The sequence below is a fragment of the Pocillopora damicornis genome, chromosome 11, assembly GCF_964200805.1.
Source record: "Pocillopora damicornis chromosome 11, jaPocDami1.2, whole genome shotgun sequence".
NCBI classification, from domain to species: domain Eukaryota; kingdom Metazoa; phylum Cnidaria; class Anthozoa; order Scleractinia; family Pocilloporidae; genus Pocillopora; species Pocillopora damicornis.
The window spans coordinates 3,286,520-3,313,917 of record NC_142680.1 but is presented as its reverse complement, the minus strand read 5'-3'; the positions used below and the strand labels follow the sequence as shown (position 1 = coordinate 3,313,917).

At 38.7% G+C, this 27,398-nt stretch overlaps 3 protein-coding genes across 5 annotated transcripts; 1 reads left to right on the top strand and 2 right to left on the bottom strand.

Annotated features, from left to right (window-relative positions):
• Positions 1-340: 340 nt before the first annotated feature.
• On the top strand, positions 341-26,026 carry LOC113666270 (uncharacterized). Its single transcript, XM_089187673.1, has 29 exons — positions 341-556; positions 3,547-3,615; positions 3,826-3,927; positions 4,514-4,594; positions 5,179-5,232; positions 5,372-5,522; positions 5,915-6,196; positions 6,524-6,655; positions 6,997-7,178; positions 7,710-7,841; positions 8,370-8,436; positions 8,543-8,642; positions 9,125-9,235; positions 9,836-9,914; positions 10,183-10,263; positions 10,642-10,708; positions 11,108-11,290; positions 17,717-18,034; positions 18,478-18,681; positions 19,176-19,334; positions 19,550-19,767; positions 20,130-20,440; positions 21,089-21,436; positions 21,683-21,963; positions 22,236-22,406; positions 22,957-23,139; positions 23,489-23,570; positions 23,969-24,111; positions 24,955-26,026. The coding sequence occupies exons 1-29, from the start codon at positions 443-445 to the stop codon at positions 24,957-24,959; spliced, it is 4,410 nt and encodes a 1,469-aa protein (XP_089043799.1). The 5' UTR covers positions 341-442; the 3' UTR covers positions 24,960-26,026.
• LOC113666273 (myosin-2 essential light chain) lies at positions 1,412-3,411 on the bottom strand. Its single transcript, XM_027182034.2, has one exon. The coding sequence runs from the start codon at positions 2,201-2,203 to the stop codon at positions 1,745-1,747; it is 459 nt and encodes a 152-aa protein (XP_027037835.2). The 5' UTR covers positions 2,204-3,411; the 3' UTR covers positions 1,412-1,744.
• On the bottom strand, positions 13,785-16,081 carry LOC113666272 (melanocyte-stimulating hormone receptor). Of its 3 annotated transcripts, none has more exons than XM_089187669.1 (2): positions 15,804-16,081; positions 13,785-15,629 (listed from the first exon to the last, which is right to left on the bottom strand). In XM_089187669.1, exon 2 carries the CDS (start codon positions 15,107-15,109, stop codon positions 14,102-14,104), a length of 1,008 nt encoding a protein of 335 aa, XP_089043795.1. In that variant the 5' UTR covers positions 15,110-15,629; positions 15,804-16,081; the 3' UTR covers positions 13,785-14,101. The 3 variants fall into 3 exon arrangements, with proteins under 3 accessions (XP_089043795.1, XP_089043798.1, XP_089043796.1); XM_089187672.1 differs by lacking the exon at positions 15,804-16,081 and having other exon boundaries at positions 13,785-15,127; positions 15,383-15,518; XM_089187670.1 differs by lacking the exon at positions 15,804-16,081 and having other exon boundaries at positions 13,785-15,166; positions 15,383-15,508.
• Positions 26,027-27,398: the final 1,372 nt, after the last annotated feature.

The window sequence follows — 27,398 nt, the reverse complement described above, 5'->3', positions numbered from 1 at the left end:
AATAAAACGTCTTTGACTGTAAATATATGAAAATCATATAAGTGAACTGCTGTTTAAGAAATGAATATGAAATATCTATCAGGTAAACGTGGGCCAAAATTATCATTGATGGATTTGCACAAATTAACCATCTCTACGTTTATGTGTGAAATTATTTGCCTGTTAGAAATTGGTGGATGTACTTGTCTGACCCCTAGAGGTTGTATCATGGGAGGACACAAGTAAGTTCTTGTTATGCTTCGTTCTCTCTTCATGGAAAAAGAATTGTTTCGGTTCTTTGTAAACGATAAAAGCTGTGTTAGATTGGTATCTTAACTCGAGATAAAGATGGAAAATAGAAAAAAAATGCGGGGCGGTAGCATTTACTTTACCCAGACCTCAAACCGACACTTAACTGCGAAATTAAAAGAGGTTGTAAACACTTAGTGCTTAAGCTAACAGTATGCTATTCTTGCAAAATTTGCTGGACAGGACTCGCGTTGCAGGATTCTCAGACTGCAGTATGAAAAGTCTCGCAAAGCTGAACGACTTCTGTTTGTACGATCGTCCACAAGCGGTGAGCTTATAGTTATATAAACAAATTTGAAAACATTTCTGCCTCTCTTTCAGGAGTTCTCATATACTTTCATAAATCTTAGAGGTAGCATTCAATGTTAGCATTTAAACGAATGGAACTGAAACCAAGCAATCGCGTTACCCAATAGTTGCCAAAGTGGTTCGATAATAGCGATTTCCGACCACTGTTCAAGTCGCTGCCCTCCCTCCCCTCCCCCGTAACCTTTGCCGCAAGTATACTAATAAAAGATTCGTTATCAGAGAAGGTAAAGTGAACGTGCTTTCAAGTTCCGGTTGTCACGAAAAATTCTGATCTTTGAATGTCCTAATTCTTCTCACTAAAGTCTCACTGTACCGTATGCGTTCGCAACATTAGCGGGTATGAAAAGCAGTGTTCCATAAAGTTATCTCTTTGGTACCCTCAAAGGCCATTTTATCCGTAGTTATGCTTTAGTCTCACTGTCGCTTAGTGTCATTATAGAAACATCATTTTTACAAATGAGAACTTGTGATAATTGAATACCCGGGGGCAACATTTGATCACAGCAGCGTAACCGTTTGCTATCTGCAAGCAAACAGTCTGTCGCTCTGACGAAATCTCTGTCATGTTTAAAAGTAATTTCAATAAAGTGAAACCATAAATGCACATCACAGATAGTACATGATTCAGTCAAATCAAAGGGTGACTAAACAGTTTGCTGTAGTTTGGAAACATTCAATGTATGTGATAAAAAATGCTGGTCAGTCACACCCAGCTTTTGAAAGCCGACCATTGTTCGCTGTAATCGAGACTGCAAAAATTACATCATGAGCAAAACAACTTATTTTTAAAGTGAAGCAATATAGTGAAAGTGAGTTCTCTTAAAATATATATATTTATTCAAACTATTACTATCTCGGTAAAGAACTCATTAGGAAACAATTAAAACAGAGTTAATAAAATCAGAAGATGCTAATACATAATGTTAAGAGCGTGAAAACATGCCCATATTTCGTAAACTGTCGGTCCAAAGATTGCCACCTTTCTTTAAAGCCAAAATTATACACTCTTTTGAGAAAAAAATGCAAATAAAACATTCGTTTTAACCGTTATTTTAAATGACATAGTTCCTAGGTCCGTCAAAGTCTATAAAATTTAAGCACTCTTGAGAAGAAATGAATACGGCAAAGTCCTATTCAATTTCTTCTTTCATTCTATCTTCTCTGGCCTGGACATTACCAGTTTGATGATTTCTTCGTAGTTTATCACCCCTTTCTGTGTATCTTCCACCGGGGCGAGTAACTCGTTTGCTTCATCCTCTGTCAGTCTGCTGTCTCCGCGCAGGCATAGCAGCCCTCTCAGCGAAGCCCCATCAATAGTGCCTGAACCATCGCGATCATAGCATTTGAATCCTTCTATGAAATCCTCCCTGACTGGCTCTGGTTTGCTTTTGAACTGGGTGTAGACTCCAAGCCAATCCTCAAATTCCACTCTCTTATCCTTATAGTCGTCCCGCACTTGTTTAAGATCGGATCCTAGTGGATTCAATCCCATGGCGCGAAGCATATCTTCAATTTGATCGGGATCAATTTTGCCATCTCCAACGCGATCGAACAAAGTGAAAGCATCTCTGAACTCACACATTTCGTCTTCACTGATCTTCGACATGACTACAGAGTTATTTCTCACAGCAGGTTCGTTGAGCTGCTCGCTCGAAGGGCTTGACTAGAATGGCGCTCCACCGGCTGCCTCGGATTTTTTATTATCAACCGAAAAAAAAACTAATTTGCGTAAAGCACATTAAATTTTGATGTCCACCGATAATGTTGTCTTTTTAATCATAACTAACCAATCAAAATAAAAAAACAATTGATTCAATAGATTTTAACAATGAAAGGAATCCCCCATATCTAAACTCTGTTGTAATTAACTGAATACCTTTTGTTACTAGAAATCACGCCGAGAAATGTTGTTGCAAACTTAAGGTGAACTTGACACTCATAACAAAAAAACAGTTAATAAACTATGATAACATTATCAGTCGTTGAATACGACATGACTGAAAATACAAGAGTTTATACCAGAGTAACACATCATATTCGCAACGCCGTCTGGGTCATGAAGCGTGACACCAAAGAGGTTTATTTTCATATAAGTTCTGTTTCGTCTTGAGGATTAAACGCGGTGAAATATTCCCCAAAGAAGCTTCGTTTTGTAAAGGCCCATTGGAAAAAAGTTGCACAATTCTGCCGAGCATAATGTTCCTTCTGTTGTTCAGTCAAAACCAAGGCCACTCACAACGGTGGCTGAGTATACAAATTTCTGATAACAGTGGACCCCGACGGTTCCGGATATTGAAGGAATGTTTGCTTGAGCGTGTGATAAGAATTGTTATATCTGTGAATTAAAATAACCCACTACTAAGTCTTTGTTGAACATTTTGTAAGAAAACCGACACAGCAGTTGTTTTGGATTTCTTTTAAAGTTATCATTCAATATTTTCTTGTTTGAATTACGACAGAATCTGTTTAGAAGCGAGTGGATTTAGTGACAGTCTTGAGCTAAAATTGGTCAGATACAGATACATTTTAAGGGGAGTCACGCAATGCAGTTGAGGGTCGGTTGTGGTCATAATTCAAAATTCTTTGAGGCATTTTGGTCACGAAAGGTATTATTGAACGTTTTCCTGAAAATAACCTATAAAATGCCTCAGTGAATATTTTCCAGCCGGGAAGTAGATTTAAAAATGGTATTAGTATAGCGATAAACTTCTAAAGGCCACTTGCAAGTCAGACAATTTTAAAATGACTTAAAAGTTATTTTGAAATTCTGTGACTACATGGGAAATAGTAAAAAAAAAAACAACAACAACAACAATAAAAAATAATAAAAAAAAATAGAGGAAAATTCTCAACCTATCGTTACCCATGGTCTCTTAAAAGGACGATTCCATTCAGCTGATTTTGAAATGAGAAAAATGAACACACAGAACAAAGTTCTTCCTCTCTTAGGAAATACGACCGAGATGTGGAAATGGACTTGTGGAACAAGGAGAGGAATGTGATTGTGGAACCGAAGAGGTGAAAGAAGTTTTGCGTTTATACTGGTTGTCACGACAACCAAAACCCTTTTTCTCTCAACAGATTTAGTCCTGTACATGACTGTGTGTTTCCCTTGATGGAATTAACCTCGCTCAAGTTAGTTAAACCAAAAATGCCAGAAGGCTTCACTAGTTTGGTGGACGTGCTCATTTATTTATCTGTACTTGTTTGTTCTCATTTCTACATTAGGATTGCCTGGAGTTGGATCCGTGTTGTCAACCAAAAGGCTGTAAACTTAAGCCGGGCTCACAGTGCAGTGTACTAAATCACGCTTGCTGTCAAGATTGTGTGGTGAGTTTTTATCATTAAAATCACTGTCGAGGCTATTCGAACATCGACAAAACTTTTTAAACTTTTTATACAGTCGTTCCACAGCGGTTGAAAGCATCCAGTTTGAAATGTGAAGCAGTCAAAATTAAGTACCCTTGAATTACAAAAAGTCTCAACTGATAGCCTGGCGAGCTCTATTAACCCCTTCGAGTGACTAACATCTAATTTCTCCTTACAATATCACCACTGAATCACACATTAACGTCATGAGAATAGAAGAAATGATCACCAACTAATGAAACTCTAGATTGTTGGACAAATTCTCCTTTTCAGCCCTTAAGAAATGTATAGAGAACAGTATGGAGAATATGCATACTGATGTTGGGGTGTAAAGGGTTAAAAAGAACGTTTAAGATCTTCTCGTGGCAAAGGAAAACTGTAAAGAGCTAGGAAATAATATTACAAAAAAGATCAAAATGGTTATGAGATGAAAATTGTAGGTTCGAGCAAGGAATTAAGACTAACTATTAAATTTTTATCCCACAAAGTAGTTTATTCAATTGTTTATGAAAAAGTTTCATTTTCAAATATCTCTCCGACCTGACAGTTTAAACCACACGGAATCCTATGTCGACCGAGTGAAGGTGATTGTGATGTACCAGAGTATTGCCCGGGAGATAATGGAGACGTGAGTAGTCGACAGTTGAGCTGATCATGCATGAACTAGACAGAGTGTTATTGCATATTCGACAGAACTAAGTATGCCAGTCATTTTGTAAATAGGAACTTCATTGAGCAATGAAATAGTTTCTCTTTACATACTGCTGCAGACGCAAGACACCTAATTCTTGCAATGCGCGTCGCTACTCAGGAGTACTCATAAATTGATAATCGGAAAAAAATTGTCAGGGTAACCTAACGATATGCTTACGGCAAATTTTCTTTCCTCGTGTATGCAATGGAAAAATCAGGATAATCCCCAGCTCAAGTTATCTCAACATCCCAAGTGGGTTATTAATCCGGTTAATGGAGAGTAAACCGTTTTCTGGTGTAACATACGACAGGTTTTTGGTAATTTTTTAATGTCATGAAACCCACAAAAACGATTTTATCACCCTCTCCCAGCCGACAATGCAACGGAATGTTTACAGCGAACAAATTGTTCATGCAGTGAGGGCATCCGGAAAACTGAAGGGACAACTTTTTAAAGACAAGATTGGATAAGGGATTCGACTTATGAACACTCAGTAATTATTTTTCTATACGCTTTAGTGCCCGGAGGATTCATTTATTCATGACGGTTATCCATGCCGCAGTATAGGACAGGCAAGTGTCTTCTTAAAAGAAACTCTCAAGATATTCTGAGCTTGTAACCGTCTTGCGACATAAAAGTATAACTTCAATGTAAAGAAACAACTCTGACGGCGCTAACGTAGAGTTCTTTTTGTTTTTACTTCTATTTCAGCTTCTTGTTGGACCCACGACTTATGGTCAAACTAAAAATGTTGTGCTCAATCCACCAATTGAGTCTCAGTACCTAAGAATAAATCCCCAGTACTGGAGCTACTCAAGAATGTGCCTTAAGACAGAATTCTATGGCTGCTCAGGAGAACAAGGCAAGATAGACTTACTGTATGATTAACCCTTTAACTCTCATAAGTGACCAAGACAGAATTTCTCCTTACAATATCAATGCAATATCAAGTAGACAAGTGATGAGAATCAAGAAAGTTATCAATTAAGGGATTATTAGTTGATCCAATACTAAATTCTCCAAACTAACATGATGAGAATCGTATGGCAGACAGTGAGGAGAATTTCTGATGAGATCTTGGGAGTGAGACGTTAAAGAGAAAATAAAAGGTTAACGTTATCTCAACATTGAGGCGGCCAGGCTAAAATGGTCGAAGGCGCTCAATTAAAAATATGTAGGTCCCAGGTTTAAATTCTCTTTAGTTCTTCAACTAAAACTGGGTTTTTTTCTCATTAATTTTTTTTTCGTTTGAAGCTCAACCCGCTGCGCCCACGCCTCTCCTACAAGCGAGCGGAATGTGCATTAAGCCGCAGCGAGGAAACTGTCGGCCACAGGATGGCACTATTCTTGTCCTTACTCAAAGAAAACCTTGCGATCAACCTTTTATGCAGTTCTCCCTATCGGCGGATGGTACCCTTAAACATCACTGCAGCGGCAGACCAGTGTGCCCTCGTAAGCCAGCTCGTGGTAAAAATTGTGAACTCATGATCAGCAGCAAATGTCAACCACAGGACTCTAAATTTGAAAGAACTGCTGGTAAGTCTGTCTGAAGATGCCTCACGGAATAGTCTTGGTTTGTCCTCATTATCCTTAGAGTGTTCATAATTTTGGTCTCATAAAAAGACCTATATTGCAAGCGTTCTGGCTAAACGAGCCCTATACGAAATTTTTGGTTGATTCAAGGACTATCTTTACAGAGCCAGTTATACCAGACTATCAGTTAATACTCATATTAACCACATAGACAAGCTAACAAAATCGTGTTCTCTCAGGTCACGTTCTGCTGCCATACACATAAGTTTTGTGGCAATTATTTTGGCACTGTCTGTCACTAATGCCACTGGATTTTGTTGTCTCGCGTAGCTCATTCCTTAAGACACAAACCAACTGGAATGTGTGTTCATCTGTATGGTGGTAACCCTCGAGAGGGAGTGGAGGTTTGCTTGTGGCAAGGGTGTGACGAAGATCGTACCAAAGTCACGTTCATGAAGCAAGGTGAGTTCGCCATGCGGGCTGCAACTTCGGAGTTCAGCAAACGCTGGCAAAGCAACTAATCAGCCTCCCTTGTTCTTGTAAAAACATAAAAACAAGCATAGTGCGAGAACACAAGATAATAATTTATGATAGAGACTGAGGCAACTGTACAATTTTTGTTTCGATTTTATTCGCGCACTAATCTGATCATTTTATTTCTAAAATCTGTTAATAACTTTATGCACTTCTCTCAAATATTATGACTGTACAAGGTCATGTGACGTTGGGTAGTGAAATATCGTGTTGGATACTTGCGTAGTAATGGGTAAAGTTGTCTGGTGCTATTTTTTCTCATTCCCCAGATTGTGTTCTTTCCCTTGGTATGTCAACTGGTATCATTGCAGATAGACAAATAACTGCCTCATCTACACTCAGCAATGAGTGGCTGCCTAAATACGCTCGTCTCAATGGACCTAAGGCTTGGTGTGGTAAACCGAATGACAAAAGTGATAAAGACGAGTATCTACAGATCGACCTTGGGAAAGTATGTCTTTCCTTTAGTTGGTTTGCTTTCAGTTCAGTAGATCTGTAAAATAGGGCCTGGAGAGTCAGACAATCGGTATGTCTCGGTATGATTTCATGTCATCGTAACCATCATACTGATTTAATTTTGATAACGTTTTGATTGAGGGTTAGAGGTACAAACAAGTGTGGGCTATATTGAACTCTAAAGTTTTTTTTAAAAAAAGTAGCTGCTGAAAGACTAAACCCAGCAGTGGCGATAGCAAAGAAGTGATTAAGCTGTTCAAGAAAGAAGTTGAAAACCACTGAAGAGAACAATTAAGACTTTGCGTTTAGGATTCTTGATGACTCTCTCTTGACGTGGATAGCCTCCAACATTTTCTGCTCCCACCCTCCCTTCATCGTGGCAGAAAAACTTATCTTTCTTAGCCTATTTACACACCTGCAATATTCGTTTCAGAGTTCTGACATAATTAGGAAAACTGCACCAACAGTGTCAAAATTCTTATTAGTGATGTATTGAACTCAACCGCTGTTTTTCATATTTACCCAGGTTCAGGTGATCACAAGAGTCACCATGCAAGGATATGAATGGGATCTTGTTGAAGGGTTTTATCTTTGGTACAGTGAAGATGGAAAAATGTGGACAGTTTATAGCGAAGGTGGAGATGAGCAGGAAGCTGATGTAAGAAACATTATTTAACGGGAAAATGTCGCTATAGCGGTAAAATGGACATGCAAGCGGAGGAGCGTAGAGAAGATGTCCTTATCTTTTACCGCCCTCCTCTTTATTGCTCATGGGATTGTTTCTGATACATCATACCGTCCTGCAGAATGACTCAAGCACGCAACAATGCTTGTGCCCAGTTTCGCTCTCCGTCCTTTGCATCCACTGTCATGCCCAGGCTCCCTTTCTTTTTGGTGGTACAATGTCCTTTACCCCCTTCCCCCCCCCCCCCACCTTACAACCCCCTTGTTCCCTATGAGATTGTTTTCGACATGACGAGCAATCAAAACAATGTTCGTGCATCCGTTTCGCTCTCCGTCCGCTAAACAGCATCCACTGTCGCTCTATCGTCCATGCTTTCACTACCAGTGGGGGACATATACTTGACTAGCTTTATCATTAGTGACGTCTTCTTGCTCATTGCTCCCAAATTGTGATCTATTGTTCATGTTTTTTGATCATTAAGATTTTTTATGCCCTTTTCAGTCCTTCTGTCATCTAGGAAAATGTGCCGACTCACTGGATACTCAATGTTCTGATCTGTGGGGCGGAAGTAAGTGTGCCCGCTTTCCTTGAGTCTTTCTAACTTGAGGAGTAAGATTTATTATAATAATCTGTCTCTGCAACTCTACTAACTTGTTTTTTGTTTCACCTGTAAGCTGCCCGCTCAGCTGAAAAGGCATGCTGGGACAAATACAACTCACGGAGAACGCAGTACGGGACATGTGACGCCACAATGCCCCGCCCCTGTGCGAAAAGGTCCAGTATGGAAAATACTAGATGTAAAAATGTTTGAGGGGTGGTTAGTTCAATCGACAAGAAAAAAATGTAAATTAAGCTGATGGTCTGCTGCTATTTTGATAAAAGCTATAAATATGCGCACCCCATAAGCACCACCATATAAAACTTTAAATAATTCTAGAGGTAACAAACCTATTTTACGAAAAGTGATCTTTGTATCTAAACTTATCTTTTCAGCTTTCTTTGCATTTATTTTTGCCTATAGCATAGGATAACGAAATCAAAACATTGAGTACTACAAAAACGTTTGCAAAATGCCAGTTAACTTAGCAAAACGCAATGTATTGCTACGCTCTTCAAATGAAGATTGCGCTCAAAACATGTAATCAAGTCCTTTTTTGGAAAAGTTGGGGAAGACTTGGGTGGCTAATAATGATAGAGACCGGTACATCATGCCTCCGATGACAACATTAAGAAATTTCTGGATTTGATCAATCTAGCGATGTTATGTGTGGACAAATTCAGTGTACAGACAGCTTTCGACAAATACCAGATGTGGATTATGGCTCTGATTATAAAAGGATTTCTCTTCCTTCTGGGGCTCAATGCAGGTAAATCAAAAGTTTACAACATTAAAAGTTCCCAACTTTCGTTTCCTTATCTTGCTGGTCCATTAAGAGTAGATTTAACCTTTTTTTTTAACTTTATTAACTAGATACTCTGATAATAACTAGACTGTTCTAATAGTTTCCGTTTCGGCTATCAACCCATTTCGACCCGTTTTCATGACTTTATTGTTGGTATCTGCGCTTAGTTGTTACCGGATATTTTATCCCGAATGTGCTAGAGCCCTGTTAGCCGGCCAAAGGTCTTTTTCGCCCCCAAAGACGAAGAGGTAGGCCGGGTTGGACTTTGGGAGGCTTTGCGACATGAAGAAATATAAAAGGAGCCCCCTACGCTACAGCTTTTTCTTTCTGAGACTGACGGCTTTGAAGCTTTTCAATTTGAAGGCGCAGTATTTTTTTTCAATTCACATCCTTAGCAGTTAGTTCTACGTTTTTAATATCTTTGTTTGTGTGTTATAGCTCTTAAACTTAATCTAGTATTCGTTCAATAATGAGTTGTATGGCATGAAATGGTGTGGCATAAAGCTCCTTTAAATCATTTCCTAGTAAATCTTTTAGTCTGATTACATCTTTTTGTTAATACAGCGTTGCGTCCCTGAATTATCAAAGTGATTTTATCGGGCTGGGAATGGTAAAAGAAGGAACTAAATGTGGAGCAAACAAGGCAAGTGTGAATAACAAAAGTCATGCAAAGAAAAGCAAAAAAATAAAACAAAAAAAAGAAAATACAACCTTACAATCATCGGTCATTGGATCGATATCAGAATGTAATCTCACTTGCAAAATCTTCTGCACAAAGGCTTCAAAAGAAGTTGCCTTCCACATAAATATCCCACCTAAGAGTAAACAAAAAATTCGGTCATAATACTCTACCGGTCACCTTTTAACCTTTCTGTCCGAGTATCTGACCACTACTTTTTCATTCCTTGTAGATTTGTAAGGAGAATAGATGCCAGTCAATCCAGAGAAAAAAATGTAAAATGGTTGATGGAAAAGAATGTGCCGGTCGAGGAGTAAGTTTACATATATAGTTGTTCACTGTTCAGAGCCTCTTTACTTTTTTAATGTAAGCGAAGGCAGAACGACGCCGTAAGGCACGGGGGAATTGTGGGTAGCTAGCGATTTTACTCTCTTCCCCACTCTCTTAACTCACCCATAAAGTTTCTCCGGCTTCTTTTTACACTTCACTTTTTTTTTTTGCATTAGCCTACAAAAGCTACATCTGCACCTTCAAGTTTCTTGAAAAGTGCGCCTCTTGAGGAAAAATAGTTCCTCCTATTTACCCAATTAGCAGAGAAAGAAATTCTATAATTGTGGAAAATTTATCCCTGACAGCTTTTTTTCACTGTCCAGTCTTATTGTTAAGTGTTCTATTTCTTTGTTGCTTTTAGTTTTGTACCAATGATGGCCAATGCGCTTGTGAAAACGGGTTTGATCCGGCGTCCACTTGCAGCAAAGGTTTGCATTCTATCTTACTTGGCCCGAAATGACATAACCGTACAATGACATAACGTCGAAGTCAGGAAAAAGAAGGAAAAAGAAGTTTTAAGACCGGGAATTATACACTGTCAAGGAACATCTCTGAATTTGCGAAATACGTTATTTTAACTACATGAAATTTGAAGCTCTACGAGAAAGGGTAGAATTTCACTCGATTATTGCTTAGTACCATGAAGTACTAATACCGCATGAAAGTATAACTTTACTAAATGAATTTTGAACGTTAATGTACATGTTCGAACGGCGTGGTTTAAACATGCGCTATTCCGGTGTCATTACACTTCGTTTAGAGACCAAGAGGGTGTGAACTTGGTCACAACCACATTAACGTTCGTGACGTTTTACATTCTTCATTAGTTGGTACTGCACGTGATGGCATCTGGGGGGCTTGGTCAAGCTGGACAAACTGCTCGCGAGCCTGTAACGGTGGAACACGTTTACGTTATCGATTTTGTGACAGTCCGTCCCCTTTGTATGGAGGAAAGATCTGTGAAGGAGAAAGACTTCTGGAAGAGGCTTGCAACGAGGAACCCTGTCCTCGTAAGTATTTACCAAACGAATTTAAATTCTCAATTCCAGCTCAAAATTTGACCAAAGTAGCCTGATTTTTTACATTCGCCTGTTGTCAAGAGTGAAGTGTCACAGGGGTAAACGCGGCCAACTGAACGATGTCATAATAACTCCTTCAAAGACCCTGTTGGATACAATGAAGTCCCCCACTCAGGTTATTAGCCTTTAAGTCTGACATCAGGCTTTCAATATTTGGTCAATGCAAATACAAACATTTCCATCAAAGTGCACTTTTCTTGGGAAGCAGTTGACTTTTCTCGTTTACTGCCGTGCGCTTACATGCAGAAACTGATAAGAGGGGAGGCGAACGTCCGCAGGGAACAAAGGAATAGGAAAAAAAGATAAAGAATGAAAAAAAGATAAAGAATGAAAAAAAAAAAAAACCAGGCGAAATAAAACACAAGAAAAAAGACATTATCCTTAAGGCACATACACCATAAATTATGGTGAAAACATTCTTGTTACTGTAAACAGTTTTCACCAGGAAAATATCCATAAACAATATTATTAAAAGGCCGTAAACATACATTTCAACTGGAGGGGCGCGGTGCAAAAAAAAGGGAGACACTTCAACACACTGCAAATGGCCAACTTAAAAAAACCTGAGCAACATTTTCCAAACACATTTCCATATTTTTCCTTTTACATTACCAATATCGATTTCCCTTGAGATGTTCACGGATATATATAATAGGGAGATTGATGAAATACAGTAATGGGATCTTAGGGTAAAACGGCGACATGAAAAGAATTTCTCAAGGCCAATATCATATACATATCCCTCAAGCATACAAATGAATTTACAAGAACACTGTTAACAGATCGAGAAAATTTAAGGTTCCGTAAGACTAGCTATAGGCATCGGTATAGTTTTGAAAATGATGAAAATCGCTCTCAGCTATTGAAGCTCGAACAAAACCGAGGCCGGGATCAAACTTAACATTAATCTGCTTTAACTTGTTTTAATTTGATCCGCCTGATCGAATAATAACAGGTTTGTGCTATGCAAACGGAATCCAGGTGATAAATCTAACACGAGCGCGAACTTTACCGCAAGGTTTTCTGTTTTGCTTTTTATCGTTAAATTTTGTTCTGTTGTCGGCGATTATCAACTTCAGATGATGACAATAAAGCGATAATTGGAGTTTCCGTTGTACTAAAACATTGTGAATCTCTTATTTATGAGACGTGTGTGCAGTTCTTCCGTTTCATTTCCTGCTTGATTGGTACGGTCAGTATTAATAGTCATGATTATGGAAGAGGATATTTTTCTGTTGCATTGATCAATCATAAAGCAGCTGCAGACGAGGAGAGTACATGTTTAAAAGTACAGCGAAAACTGTCTCCCTGCCGTGTAAACGGTTGGAAAACCTCGAGTTTCAATTTTATAAGCCTGTTCACTACTTTAAAGTCGAGAGAATTTAATAGACAATATGATAGAAAAGTTCTCGTCAATTTAAAATTCAAACCTTCAAATTGAAGTTCTAACTGTTATCTCTCTTTTTGCATCGTCTGGCACCCCCAGTTTTCTCTCTAAATTTTAAAATATCGCGAAATTACTTTGCCATTCATCCCACTGAGCCACTGAAGACCAACTGCCTGCGGGTGAATGAATGAAACTTCGGCGAGTTATTTCCCCGGTAAAGCGATGGAGCATGGTATATGGCCGACCTTGAAGGAGCTGTTTTTTCCTGCTCAGTAAAATCTTTCAGTTGCAAATTTTTATTGTTTTTATTGTTTTATTATTCGAATAATATTCTAGTGACCTGTTTGGCACGCACGAACAATTCACGCTGGAAGGTACCAGACTGTTAAAAACATGTCGTACAGCTAGTATCCTTTACAGCATCGGTTGTTATGGAAATTTTCCACAGGGAACATTCAGCGGTTGGACGTGTTTGAATGAATGTTTACAAATGTCCTACGCAGTAGTTCTTCATAATATCTTTGGTGATAAACTCATTAGCGTATGATAAACGTATTATACGAGTTCACTCCAATAAAAATACAGTGACCAGCAATGACAACTTCTAGGAAATTAGAAGTTTTCCTACAGTTGTCCTCTTTGCGCTAAATCTCAAGATTGGAGTGATAAGACTCTTATTTTGCAAGGCTTATGTTGTTTTTCTACCCAACAATATTTTCTCTTTGTTGCCATTGAAGCGCTAAAAGGTTTTTTCAGCTGACATTTTTTTGACGTTGACTTGTGATATAACTCACGCTTTAAATTATTGATCAATTAACCTAAGAGGGCTGAATAATTATCAGGGTGTTAGATTCTCTTCTTGTTCGGTATCACTTTGGTAGTATTTTCAGTTGGTGCGTAGTTCGAGTGTTTCTTTTTCTTCCACCATTCGTTTCTGATCTGAGGACATCAATTTCAGCTGCCTTCGGCTTATATCGATTGTATGATATAAAACCTGAAACTGTAAACTTCAGTAAAAATAATGGAACACAGCCTTCTCTAAATCTCACGTATTTTTTCTTTTAAAACGATATGGTTACAAAAATCACTTAAATAATTACAAATTGATTTTAAAGTGGTGATAAGATTAAATTTTCCCGAAATTTTTTTAAAATTTCGTACTACAACCAATCTTTCTGTTACTGACAGACCCTCATACAAAGCCCAGTATCGCTGATGGCAAGCAGCTGTAAACTGATGTCGTTTTATTCGAAAAAATTAAATATTGTTTCCCACGAAGGATTCCAAGTCCAACTGAACGTCAAAGACAGCTTGCATGAAATAAAAAATTAACTCAGTTTGATTGGCAATAAATTTCAAGAAGCTTGCGAATTGTCAAATCGAAACTTGCCAACGTTATCATTAAAAATGTTCGCATTGCTGAATTGAAAAACCCTACTCTCAAATCTGCTTTCGTTCCCAAGTATTTTTCTGATGGTGTTGTACGTTGCAAGGCGTATTTCTTGCATTCTGAACCAGTACACTACTGGATTTAACGACGAATTCAAATACACAATAGTTGCTCCCCACTCGTAAGCCATTTTTACACCAGGACTGTAACCAGCTAGAAGGCGAACAGCCATTGCCGTTAAGAACGGAGTATAACAAACGAGAAACATCACTAACAAATAAACCATGGTAATAACGGACTTCTTATATTTACTCATATTGACTCCTTCCCACGCAGACCGAGTCTGTGACTGTATTTGTCTCTGATGGCGTCGGAGCACTCTAAACACCTTGATGTATGCAACGAAAGTTGTGGTCAAAGTCACCGCAAGCACGGGTAATGGAACAAGAGTCCAGTAACGATCCGTGTTCGCCAAGAAGAGGGACACAGCGGTAGAGATGCAAAAAATCCAGAAAGCGAAAATAACTTTAAAAACGCGCGCAACTGTGACTTTTTCTTTGTAACGAAGGTGCAAGTAAAGGGCAAGCACTTTATCCACCGATATGGCGCAAATTGTCATAACAGAGACTCCCGCGCATACAAATCCAGCAATCCAGTGAATGAGTCTACCGATGCAGGCGGTATTGGCGCTATTCTTAAGTTCGGCGATCTTGTAGGTGACGAGCATAGGTTGAGCCATGAGACCGATAATAAAATCGGAACAAGCGAGGCAGCAAATGAGAATGTTCGAAGGCGAATGGAGAAGCGGCGTCTTCCAGATCACTAGGATCACTACAATGTTCCAGGTGGTCGCCACTACAGAAAACACAGAGTTAAGTACGCAGCAAACGATGTCAGAGGCAAAGAAGCTTCCTACGCGCGACGGTTCCAAAGTTGCTAGGAAGTAACATCTCTGTGTGTTATTTGAATCCATGAAGGTTTAAGCAATGAGCTAGAAGACAGAATTCTTGGGTAAATTCATGCACTTTACCTGCAGAGAAACGTTTGAAAAGCTCGTGCGTAAAACGTAACTGGAGACGTTAAGGAAACGACCAAGCTAAGGAAACGAACAAGTTGGAACTTTGACTGCTTATTCTGAAAGGCGAAAGTAGCGCGGTGCATGTAATTATGTAGGGGACTATCGAACCTGGAAAATTATTTGCGTGATAAAACGGTCAATAAACTTGAATTTGAACGTTCAACTTACTAATATCTCTTTGTGAGTATCAGTGATAGACGCAAAAATATCTGATCACTGTGAAAATGAACCCTTCGACAATCGGTCGGCGGTAAATACTCAACTTTCACGTCTGCTATTCGACGTCATTAGCCGATCAATTGTGTTTTTTTTCACTTTCTCACAGTTTCCAGCTGGGTTCGAGTTAATGACGTTTTTCTTGTTTGCCGCCCACTTTGTTCCATCATCAGCTGCTCGTACCTTTCTCTGAGTCGATCTAAATAATAGAAATAACAGCGATACCTCAGCATCGAAAGTGATGTTACATGAATTTCATTATTATTGCATATTCTCGCTAAAAGCCTAATTCTCAGGTAGTTACAAACCCTACATGAATAAAAACCATCAGAAAGACGTATCTATTGCCACAGAATTTATTTTCACACTATACCTTCTTGTGTGGGAGTGTCCAGGGTAAAAAGAAAGCCAATAGCAATAAAGAATTTCAAGTAGCAATTTTTCATACCATACAATAACCAATGGTGAGAAATCCTTCTCCTTATATTCAAATTTTCAGAGCAGTTTCGTCAGGCTTGTTGTGGTTTTTTTCACTTTCATGAATTGTTTTTAAGCTAACCGGACTGATTTTCAATAGTGAAATTATTTTGTTTCGAGTTGTCAGAGTCAAGTATCGCAAGTATAACGTTTTCGTCATGATTTGAGAATCTCACAACGTAAATATTTTTTATGCATTTTCTATGAGAATCTCGACCAGTATAAAACTGTCCATCATTTCACTTTTGAAATGAATAAGGTTCAGGTCATATTTGACGATCAATTGTCAACAAACGATATGTGTCACGAAGAAATATTTATTTTGAAGTGGCGTGGAAAAACTCTTTAAAATTATAAAGCAATATTTGACTAAGAAGACTTCAGCGTGGCCTGAACATAAATATAAAAGAGAAGCAAGTCAACAACTGCATTTGGAGTACAAACTTCTCAACAATTCTTTGACGATCCTTGGTTAAGCGATGTGATCTCCTTTATATCGTTTATTCTTACGAGACTTTGGCGGAGGACTTCATCGGTGAGTTTTGTTTTATTTGCGCGAAACTGCTTATTTGAAATATTAAAAAAATACCTCTCGGAAGTGCAAATCAAAATAGCTATTCTTCACTTTCCCACGTTATACTGATTTATTGCTGGGCCGATTGTGTTTTCCGCCTTGACAGTAAATTAAATCTTTTTACCTGTGCAATCATTCCACGCGTTTCTTTTAGGGCAATAAAAAAATAGAGACTCTATTCAATTTTATATAATATAAAAAGTAATTGCTTTTTTTTCATTCGCTGCCTAGAAGCACTTTTGTGACAGCAATGGTGCTTTTTTTTTCCGTTGATGGATTTGTCACAAGATAACTTGGTCGAAATTTTGAGGCTTCACTAATTGTCCCAACTTCATTTGATGTTGAAGGTGTTGCCAATTTGCTTCCAACAATTAGAAAACGAAAACGTATCTCAAACCCGTCTTATTATGAAATATGTCTTTATTAACCGTATAATAGTGTTCGCTTTAACACGACATTTCTTGCATGACTATGTCAATAATGTTATCGGAAGCGAAAAAAATCAGTGCAACCTCTTGAAGTAAAAGTAAAGAGCGAGGACGTTTTGGGGATAGTTTCATTATATCGCTCCCCTCGCTTACAACACACAATAGAGACCTTAATCAGTCAGCACGACAATACCGAGAAAGACGTTGATTAAAAATCAATTTTTTAATTTGGTTAGAATTAATTACATCCAGCGAATGGATGTATTTCAAGTCTCTAAGAGCGCCCCTCTCAACTTCAGCATAATGCATGTGAGAAGTGTTAAGATCGAAATTAAAACATAAATAATTTTCAGTCTGAGTTTCTGTTCTCAGACCACGCACGTTGTCGTTTTGCAGAAGATGGCTAAGAAAAAAATGAGGTTCTAAAACGAGCTATTGTTCTACTGAAAATATCTTTTATTTTGCCACGTCCTCATTGCCTTCACCGCGTGGTTTGCTCCCTTATGTACTTTGCTTTTTATCAACAAAAAATCGTGAGTGAGATGTTAGATAAACAGTTGCAAAATTTAATTAAGTGCTAGAAGCAAGTTCAGGAGCAAACAAATAGGCCAGGTTTACATTGCAAATAAAACTTTAGTTCTTGAGGATATATAACTCCATATGACAATGTTTGGCGAGTTGTGACGGAGAACATGGGCCGTGCACTATGCACTGAGACAATGCATACCCTTATCTTCTAAGACGCATCAGTCCAATGTTCAATACTCCTTAAAGTCTGATCCTAAATCATTTTTTTATGTGATTTAGAGGCTCATTCCTGCCGCCATTTGCAAACCATCGGTAAAAGACTTAACAAGCCCTACGCTGATGGCGTTTATGAAATAAATCCAGATGGGAAGGGTATTGTCAAAACCTTATGTGATATGACGCGTGATGGTGGTGGATGGACGCTATTGATTACCAGCTACACCAACAAGTGGACCACGCAGAATGTCTTACAAAATAATGAAATGGATCCAAAACTTAAAGACGATTACTCTATCCTGTTTAAGGCAGATGACATCAAAAATAGTGGAAACGTAAAGGGTTCCACCTTTGAATATCGCTTAGAAGCTGATAGTCCAGGTACGTGCGATGCTCTGTTTATGGTTACGTTCAGGTGACTAAAGAGATTGATACCTCAAGCGAGGCATATTTCAACCAGTGTCTTGTTCCTCCTCCGTTAAACAGGAGAAAAAAAAACGCGCCTATAAAGGTTCCATATGTTGCTGATGATAAACCGGTGACAAACAAGTTATGAAGTACTACGGCACGTCTCAATATACCTTCAATTGTGAAAGAATGAATCACGATGTTTTTACAGTATGCTGCTATTTTTAGTTCATCGATAACGACCAGGCAATTTGTGGACTGATAATAGCTAACGGTATGCCAAAGCTAAATGAATTCGGCGATTTTTGAGATGACATTTTGCTTTCCAAAAATTGCTTACATAACCAGATACTGGGGAAAATGCGTCGTCAGTTTGAGTAGTCCTCTTGATCTCTTTTATTACATTAAATTTTCAGGAAGATGGGGTGGAATTTGGAAGGCACCACGTAGCTACAGTTTTGTCAAAATTGATAACAGTCAGACTGGAGTCCGGTTAACTAAGAAGTTTGACGAGTGGGGTTATTCGTGGTACGGTTTGAAGAAAAGGATGCCTTGGCTGTACGGCGAGAGGCTAACTACTGCTGGTGAACCAAAGAGAAATGAATTTGGTTCTATTACAGGTTAATAGTTTCTACTAAAGGTTAATAGGTTCTATTACGGGTTAATAATATTAAGGAGTTGCCTTAAATATAGAGACTAACCCCATCTGTCAATGGTGCACGACGTTCAAATACTGTTAATCATTTAAGATGAAACTTTTCCAAGCTTTGGGTCATGGAAAGGTCTCTCAGTGACACGTCTTAAGTATATTCCTTAACTCATCAAAAAGCATCTTATGTTGAATTCCACCTAAAAGGAGGGTGTCGAAAACTCAGATTAGAATGTTGTGCTGATAAAGTAGGCTATTCCCAGAAGTGTGACCTCCCAATTAAAAATTTAAAAAAAATTTAAAAGCATGTCATGCGTGTGGATCTAAGCTGGAATTGTATTCCAGGCTCGTGCCTGCTATCATGATTATCATCAACTAGTAAAATTATTACGAGGACAAATTATAATTTCCCACTGTCCCCCACCAAAAAAATGATTTTTGTTATATTACGACGCTTGTTTACAGCCTCTATGAAGAAATATCACCCAGCTCCATGGATATATGGCAAAGACAAAGAACAATGTCCGACCTACATCTGGTACTGGATGAGAGAAGGAGAGTACGGTCCTCCGAGATCCTGCATGGAGATCATGACTCGTAGCATTGGGAAGGAGGGAGCTTCAGGTCTAGTATATAGCCCAGACCATGCCTTACCATGATAAACCATCGAAAGAAATAATAATAATAATAAAAAAGAAACTCAAGGTTTTTTATTCAAAAACAGACGAAACGTAGGCTTAATTTCTGTTAAGATTAAAAGCGTTCTTCAAGCGGTATAAAAGCTTACGCAGTAAAGTGATTAATATGGTAGAAAATGATTAATCATTTCTTCCTTTTAGATGGTTTCTACAATATTCAGCCAGTGGACAAACCAGTCTCAACATATTGCGACATGACACGTAATGGCGGAGGCTGGACCTTACTCCTTACCAGCGCTTCTCGTCAAGGATGGAATGCAAAGAACGTTCTGGAAAGGAATGGGCAAAATCCATCGCTTAAAACAGATTTTTCGATTCTTGGGCAAGCTGATAATATTCTTGGAAAGGAAAAATTTCAGGTGCTTAGTTTTTTGCATTAAGAATAGGTACTCATTTCTATTACAATTACCTTTTCACGGTATCTGACGATATTCAACTTCGGAAGAAATTTTCTTTGCTAACGCGTAAGTATGGTGCCACTGAAATAAAAGTGTACTGTGCTGTAAAATTATATTCAAGAAAGTTTATCAGACAATTTTCATTTGGCTTTAATTGGAGAATTTTCTAGGCAAATTTTAAGGATGCAATCAAATGGGCATGTTGATGATCTGTGATGATAAAAATTTATGAGATAAACTTCCCCTACCCGTTCCTTTAATGAAGAAGAACTGAATGTTATATATTTCGCTTTGATATGAATAAGTTCATTGTATTTGTTTAGTATCGACTCGAGGCCGATGGTGACGACATGTTTGGAGGAATTTGGGAGACTGTAAGAGGCTACTCTATGACGTCATCCTCTGATACTCAAACAAACATACGGCTGCTAAAGAAGTTTGGAATGTGGGATGAGACAGAAAATTTGAACAAGCGCGTTCCTCGTCTCGAGGCCGGTGGAAAATACTTATATACGACTGGATCAGCGAGAGATAACTCGGGCGTAATAGTGACCTCTGCAAATGATGCCATCTACATAAACAGCGAGAAACCCAAACCGAAGGTCATACGGGTATGGATACGAGAGGGAACCAGGTACGATGTGATGTAGATTTTAGCCAAGCTAGCATTTGATGTAAATGTGAGGTATTGGATATTGTCCAATGGCCGTACAGTACGAAACATTCGTTTGTTACTCATTAACTCTGCCCAGAGTGCGCTCTTTTCTTATTTCGTAATATCACTTGTAGTTCGCTTTCAACCTGAGAACTCCTTAATGTCATTTACCCACACTATTCTACCCGCAGGTAGCATCAGGGGAGAAATGGCCTCGGTCTTATCTCCCCCTTGATGGAGCTTTGCTTGTACCGGCAAACAATAAAAATGATTTTGTAGATGTGTGTATGATTTTCGCTTCTTAGTGCTTAGGATTATAAGGAATGGACAATTTTTTTCTCAAAGTTAGCTTCAAGGCGGTAGAGTGAATCTGGAAAGCTGTGGCTCAATATTTTCATCCTTCGTACGTGTTTGTGTTCCGATGTAAACAGATTTCTTTATTTTAACATCACTTCCGAATCGTTCAGGATGCCTGGCAAGCATTTATCCAGATGGATGAGTCCATCGATAAAATAAGATTAAAAAAAAAGGCGGGGAGTTCAAAATAACCGCTATTTCCTTTCCTTAGAAAGCAAGTGTATGTATGAGACATCTTAAACTGTTTTTCAATGTTCTCTTGTTACATAGACGCTCGTGCAACCAAGTCAAGGTTTACGGCACGCAGCTTGGTATCACATACGACGACGGAGTTTACATGATTAAAAAGGATGACGTCGATTACTTGCCTGTCTTTTGCGACATGACATCAGACCTTGGGGCTTACACTCTACTAGTCACCAGTGCCTCGAATAACTGGAATGCTAAAGATGTGACGTTTCGAAATGTGGAGAAACCGTCGCTAGGCAACGACTATTCGATTCTAGGATTGGCAGATAATATAAAAGATATCAGTGCAGCCAAGTCTTTCAAGTATCGGCTGGAAGCTAATTCACCAGGAACCTGGGGTGGAATTTGGGAAGCGCCTATAGAGTACACGTAAGATGATTTCGAGTTGTGTATCAACGCATGAGTTACTGTCAGTTGAGTGCCTCTCCTACTGCATTTCTGGCTAAATAATTCTCCGTTCCATATTTTCAAGTAGGGCACTTATAGATTTTCGAATCAGTGCAGGGAAGGACTGAGATGATCACAAGCTTTTTTCCGCTTTTATCCTTTAACCATTCGAATCCGCGGCAGAATCTTCTAAGTAACGCCTCATAAAAATGTTTATTTAACTCACAGATTCCTGAAAACCGATAACACTCAAACCAATGTCAACCTGGTGAAAAAGTTCAACCAATGGGAATACAGCGACGATGGCGTTCAGAAGCGCATGCCCTGGATGGCTGGAACATTTGGGTTACTGACCACTGCGACTGTGGGTGACTGGTATCCTCGTGGAACTATCATCACAGACAGGAGAGAGGGAAAGCCAGCTAACTGGATATATCCGGGGATGTTTGATCCAGGGGTTATATGGTATTGGATAAATGAAGATGATTGCGACCAGAGTAGGAAACCTGGTGTGTGAGACGATAAACGAAAGCTTAAAAAATGTTAAAATTGCAGAAAGAAGTTATTGCCAATGAGAAAAACTATAAAAAAAAGAAACCCAAAACACAGCAAACAAACCCAAAGATCGATTGTGATGGAATCGCTTTGTGGAGAAAAGCAAAGACCTTTATTACTGAGAACGAAGGAATAACAGTGGAACGTAATAGGCGCGTTAATTGGTATGGTGTATTATTTTTTTTTTAATGCAGAACACATGTGAAAATCCCTTTTCTTTGTACAGTTGATGGTGGCGTATCAGGGTGGGGTGAGTGGAGTCGTTGTGACAAGCTCTGCCAGCCGGGTAGAATGACCAGACAAAAGAAGTGTGACAATCCCAAACCCAAGTGTGGCGGCAAACAGTGTGACCTAAAAATTCTGCAGAAGGAAACCAAGGAGTGTAATTACTGTCCAGGTAACAAACCGTATCCTGTGTTACAGTGCGCCATTTTCCTTACTACGTGTAAATAACTAATTTATCACCGCACATTGGGGTCGTTTTGCACCAATTCTATTCGTGACAAGCATGGCAACTTCGGTGAGTTTTGTTCGTATCAGTGTCTGATGATTTAACGATCAGCTTCTTGTAATTTCAACAGATCAGCTTTAGCCCCCATTAACGGATATTATGAATAATTTTCAGTCTGTTGCAGAACCTTCCTTTAGCAAAACTGGACCAACTTCCGCTTGAATTTTTTATCTGTTTATTCAAAAACTACGAGGGTGGAAGACAAAGTATACGAAACCTTTTTTTCTTAAAGAAGTAAGGCTCGCCCTCTGTCTTAGGCTTGATTTGATTACGGCAGACTGATTATATTAACAACTTATAATTCTTCTTAATTGACGATATCCTTCTGTCAGGTGTGTTAATTTAATCATTCCCGATGCTTGTCTTGATATATCAATCAATTGTAAGAAAGAAGATACATCTAAATCACTCCTTTTGCTTTCCTTCCGCCCAACAGAAAGTCCCATCCGGGCGGTTGACAAATTTTGTGTCCAGCCTCAGCGATCAAGCTGCCAGATACCCGACGGAACTAAGCTGGTTTACAAATCCTCTGCTGAATGCTCGAAAGAATATCAGAAGTTCATTTACGATGATGGTATTCTGATGCACAAATGTAGCAAAAAATATGTTTGTCCGAGAGGTTTGTTCTCTGGATTTGATAGTTCAAGTACATTGTCTCAGCGAGTGAATTATTCCCCAGTGAAGTGTGTCCTCTAATTTCTCAAAAGATGAGGCTGACTCTGAGGACTTTAAGTACATTGACCTGAATTCACAGATAATTAGTGAAGGCACTACAAAGATGATTCGTACATAACTGTCTTTTACCCAATCGAACGATGGCATCCCCTTAATTTCCAAACTGGTTAAATATTACTGCTTCTTTGCAGTGTTGGGTTAATGACTTGGGTAAAAGAGAGCTGTGTTTTCTTTTCAATTTGTTTTTTATTCCTCATAGAAGGTTTCCCTACTAAATATTTATCTTTTCCCAGGAGGTCGTGTCGACTTTGGCGCCGAACTTGTAATCGTGAGTTCAACTGGCAACTGTGATCCAGAAGATGCCAGATTTGAAAGGTTAGAGAGCACTGGTAGTTCAGCTGAAATAAACAATTTGCTCTCCTATTTGAAGCATCTTACAGCCACTCACAAGGTGTTTTGTTTAGAAAAGAAAAGGAAGAAAAATATGGTATGCTACCACATCTGATCATGTTTTTTTTTGCCTAGGGTGGCTCAGTGAACATAAGGGTTTGTTAGTCACTGATACAGCATGCTTGTGCTTAATTACAGTTTGCATGCTTTTTCAGGACACCCGGGATATCCGTATATCACGAGAAGTGATCTGTGTGTTCACACCAAAGGGGGCCGATACTCAGACCCATTATCGTTTACACAAGGTGGTACAGCGAACATACCCTAAGTTAGTTACTGACACAACATTCTTGTATTGATTTCCTGTTTGCATGCTTCTTTAGGACACCTGGGATGTCCCTCATGCACATAAGAAGTGGTTTGTGCGTTCACCCCAAAGGGGGAAGACCCTCTGAAGGAGTGCCGCTTATTTATTACGAAGGATGTGATCAACCAAGGCTTAAACTGGATCTCTATCAACTAAAGGGTAATGCCAAGACACTATTGTGTCGTCAAAGGTGTTCTTCTAAATTACATAGATTACAAAGCATCCTCCCTCGATCCACCATCCTTAAAACATGCATGGGATTAGAGTTGTATTAATAGACGCCCATAACTATTTTAAATAAGGTTTTAACTTTAAAAAAAATAGCTTTATCAAGTTGTGCGAGATTCCACAGCTTTCTCTTGCTCTCTCTTCGCTACCTGATCCCGGGTACGAACCCCACACATTTACATAAAAAATTTGAGGAAATCTTCGAGACGAATGCTCCGATCGACATCGGTCGTGCGCCATGGAAACTTAACTGAACTACGATGTAGCTGGCTGTCGGAGAAGGAAAGACTGTTGCTCCAGTAAGGCTAAACATGCAGTAGTCAAACTTTCCAATTAGTTCAGACGAAGGGCTAAGGTTCGAAACATCAGCTTTGAAACTCTCAACTTTCCCCTTTTTTCAATTGTAGAGTCGTAAAATTAGTCTATTTAATGCCTATATATATATATTTTGTACTTATTGACTGAGTGGGAGGGCCGGGGGTAAATATTTGGCTCGAGTTTCGAGTTATCGAGAATTGAAACTTATTTTCATATTTGTTTCTTACAAAGTTTTTTGTCATTAAATTTGGGGCGCACGATTTTTTTTGCGGATCAAGTTCTCTTCGACCCGTTCAGCCTAACAAACTTCAGCTTTACGGGACTGCTTAAGCGCGGCTGTAAAGGTCATACACTAAAACAAAATATACTTTAAAATGTATTTAAAAAATGCAAAGTTGTGGACTATGTAATCAGCTATAGTTAAAAATATATATATCTTTTTTCTTTTTATTTCAGATTGATTTAAAGTGACTCGTGACCCATTCGCTCAGACGAAGGGCTGACGCTCGAAACGTCAGCTTTGAAACTCTTTACCGTAGCAAAATTACATTATCATCTCGATTGATGAAACCGAATATATCTTGATAAGAAAAGAGTAGGGTTCAGCTCGTGCGGAGCACGCGTCAGATTTCTGCAACAGACAATTTTCAGTAAACATGGATGGAAATGAGAATCCTTCTGAGAAACGTCTCCAACGACACGTTAACAATGTTTTTCTCAATCTTTTTTTTTGCTTTTCCTTTTGATGTTTACTGACATCCTACAATGTAGTTTTGCAAATGAGATTTAAATGAGCGTGACAAAACACTTTCTACTGGTCTAGAGGCTCATAGCTTTTGGTCTTTAAATTGAAGAGACAAGACAGGTTGGTTTGTTGGAGGAGGGGGTTTGATTTGGAGAACTAGCTAATTGAATAATTATTCAGAGGAAATACACAAGTGGCAAAGCAAGTTACAGACACTGACGCAAATTGTTTATCACTTTTCAAACAGAAAGGACCCGATTACCCTCGATGAAATAAACTTTTACAATTTTTGTAGTTCATAATAAAAAGGGGCCTCCTAGGCCGGGTTGTTCAAGGCACAATGAAGCAAACAGCCGCCGGATTAGCCAAGAATTTTTTATTTAGTTTTGAAGCTTTACAAACAATCAATTGTTATATTTTTTTAGATGGTTTCACCTCTTGTCAAGGGTTAAACCCCAAAAAATGTGATCCCTGATATCCGCTTTTTTCAGGAGAAGTCAAAGACAGGTTAAACTTCCAATCCTGGATAATCGCTAACCACCGCTCGAACAACCGTGGAGTACACGGTTTTTCACAATATTTTTCAAAAAAGTCAGCCGAATACTCGCAAAACTACCTGTAAAAGTCTGAAAAAGGTTCGTTTGAAGTCACCATTGAGTTCTTGAAATGTCCAGATTGATATTCATTGCAAGACACAGGAAACAAGATGAGGCTTTCCTGTCGATAACTAACATTAGGAAGCACTAGAACAGGGCACTAATGACTCGAATAAACACTCAACTTCTCCAAGGATGAAAGCAATACTGATTTAACCTGTTCACCTGATATAAGCTGATATTAGAAGTACAAAACAATTTTATCTCCATACCCAACTACAAAAGTAAGGCGCAGTCATACCGAACAACCGCTTGGTGAGATGCCTACGGCGAAAAATTGACAGCTTAGTGTCTATAAATAATTGAGGTTTAAAGCAAATTTGGAATATTTCTGAGAAACGTCTCCAACGATACGTTAACAATGTTTTTATTAATAGAACAAATTTTAAAAGCCGTCGCGCTTTGAGATATGAGCATCTGGAGCCGGCTTAAATAAACTTGTTGGATTGGTGTTTTGAAATTATTTTTTTTACTTAATAACTCAATATACTTAAAGAACGCTCGAGGAAAAACAAGCAAAGACGATGACGCAGTGTTAATAGACTTCCGCTTGACTTACTGTGCAGTTAAATTACGCCTGAAACTGGTTGTTTATTCTCATATAAACCATATTCCCATTTTAAATAACTCTAAGCGTAATTTTGATTGGGTTTGAAAATAGAAAGCTCGAAAAAAGAAAAGTAAATACCGGTAGCATGACACGTTGTTTTAAGACCACCGCAAAGATTGCGTTAAACTTTCCTTGTAGAATTCGCTTGAGGGCTAAATTCTTGTGATTGAAAAGCTCTTTTTCACATTGATCATTTGCATTTGACAGATTTCTCTTGCTACGCACTCTTTACAATCAAAGAGTTAACAAAGAGTTAGTTAAATTTTCCAGGTACAACTTTATAGATCAACTGTTCTAGCTTATATTGTAATTTAGGTTCAACTCAGCTTTACCAAATAACAAATAAGCGCGAACACAAAGTGACGAACAGAGCTTACAACGAAGTACATGTCCGTTAGAAATTACGCAGATTTGAGTTCGACAGTGGTGACTAAGTACAATTGCAAGGACGAAGTTGGTTCAACTCAGCTTTACCAAATAACAAATAAGCGCGAACACAAAGTGACGAACAGAGCTTACAACGAAGTACATGTCCGTTAGAAATTACGCAGATTTGAGTTCGACAGTGGTGACTAAGTACAATTGCAAGGACGAAGTTGGGGCGGTTGGTGGAGAGCAATGATTAATTTCGTACATCAGCATTGTGACGGGAAGGTTATTAGTTTTTCCGGGAAAAGACCCTGTCAGCTTTCATTTTGCAAGACAATTGAGTGCATATTTGTTGGGGCTAAACTCGAGAGAAGGAGATGTTAACTACTTTTTAGAGGTGGCGATAACCAAGTATTATTTTCAAAGCAGTACTGGAAAAATAAAACAGAAAACAGAGAAAAATAATCACAACGAAACAAAATCAACAGTGGTCTGATAGCAGCCACGTGATCGCAAGGGT

Coding starts and splice junctions, on each gene's coding strand:
- LOC113666270 (XM_089187673.1), top strand. CDS start 443: ATGCTATTCTTGCAAAATTTGCTGGACAGGACTCGCGTTGCAGGATTC. Junction 4,595..5,178: donor GCCCGGGAGATAATGGAGAC/GTGAGTAGTCGA, acceptor TATACGCTTTAG/TGCCCGGAGGATTCATTTAT. Junction 19,335..19,549: donor TGGGAAGGAGGGAGCTTCAG/GTCTAGTATATA, acceptor TCTTCCTTTTAG/ATGGTTTCTACAATATTCAG.
- LOC113666273 (XM_027182034.2), bottom strand. CDS start 2,203: ATGTCGAAGATCAGTGAAGACGAAATGTGTGAGTTCAGAGATGCTTTC.
- LOC113666272 (XM_089187669.1), bottom strand. CDS start 15,109: ATGGATTCAAATAACACACAGAGATGTTACTTCCTAGCAACTTTGGAA.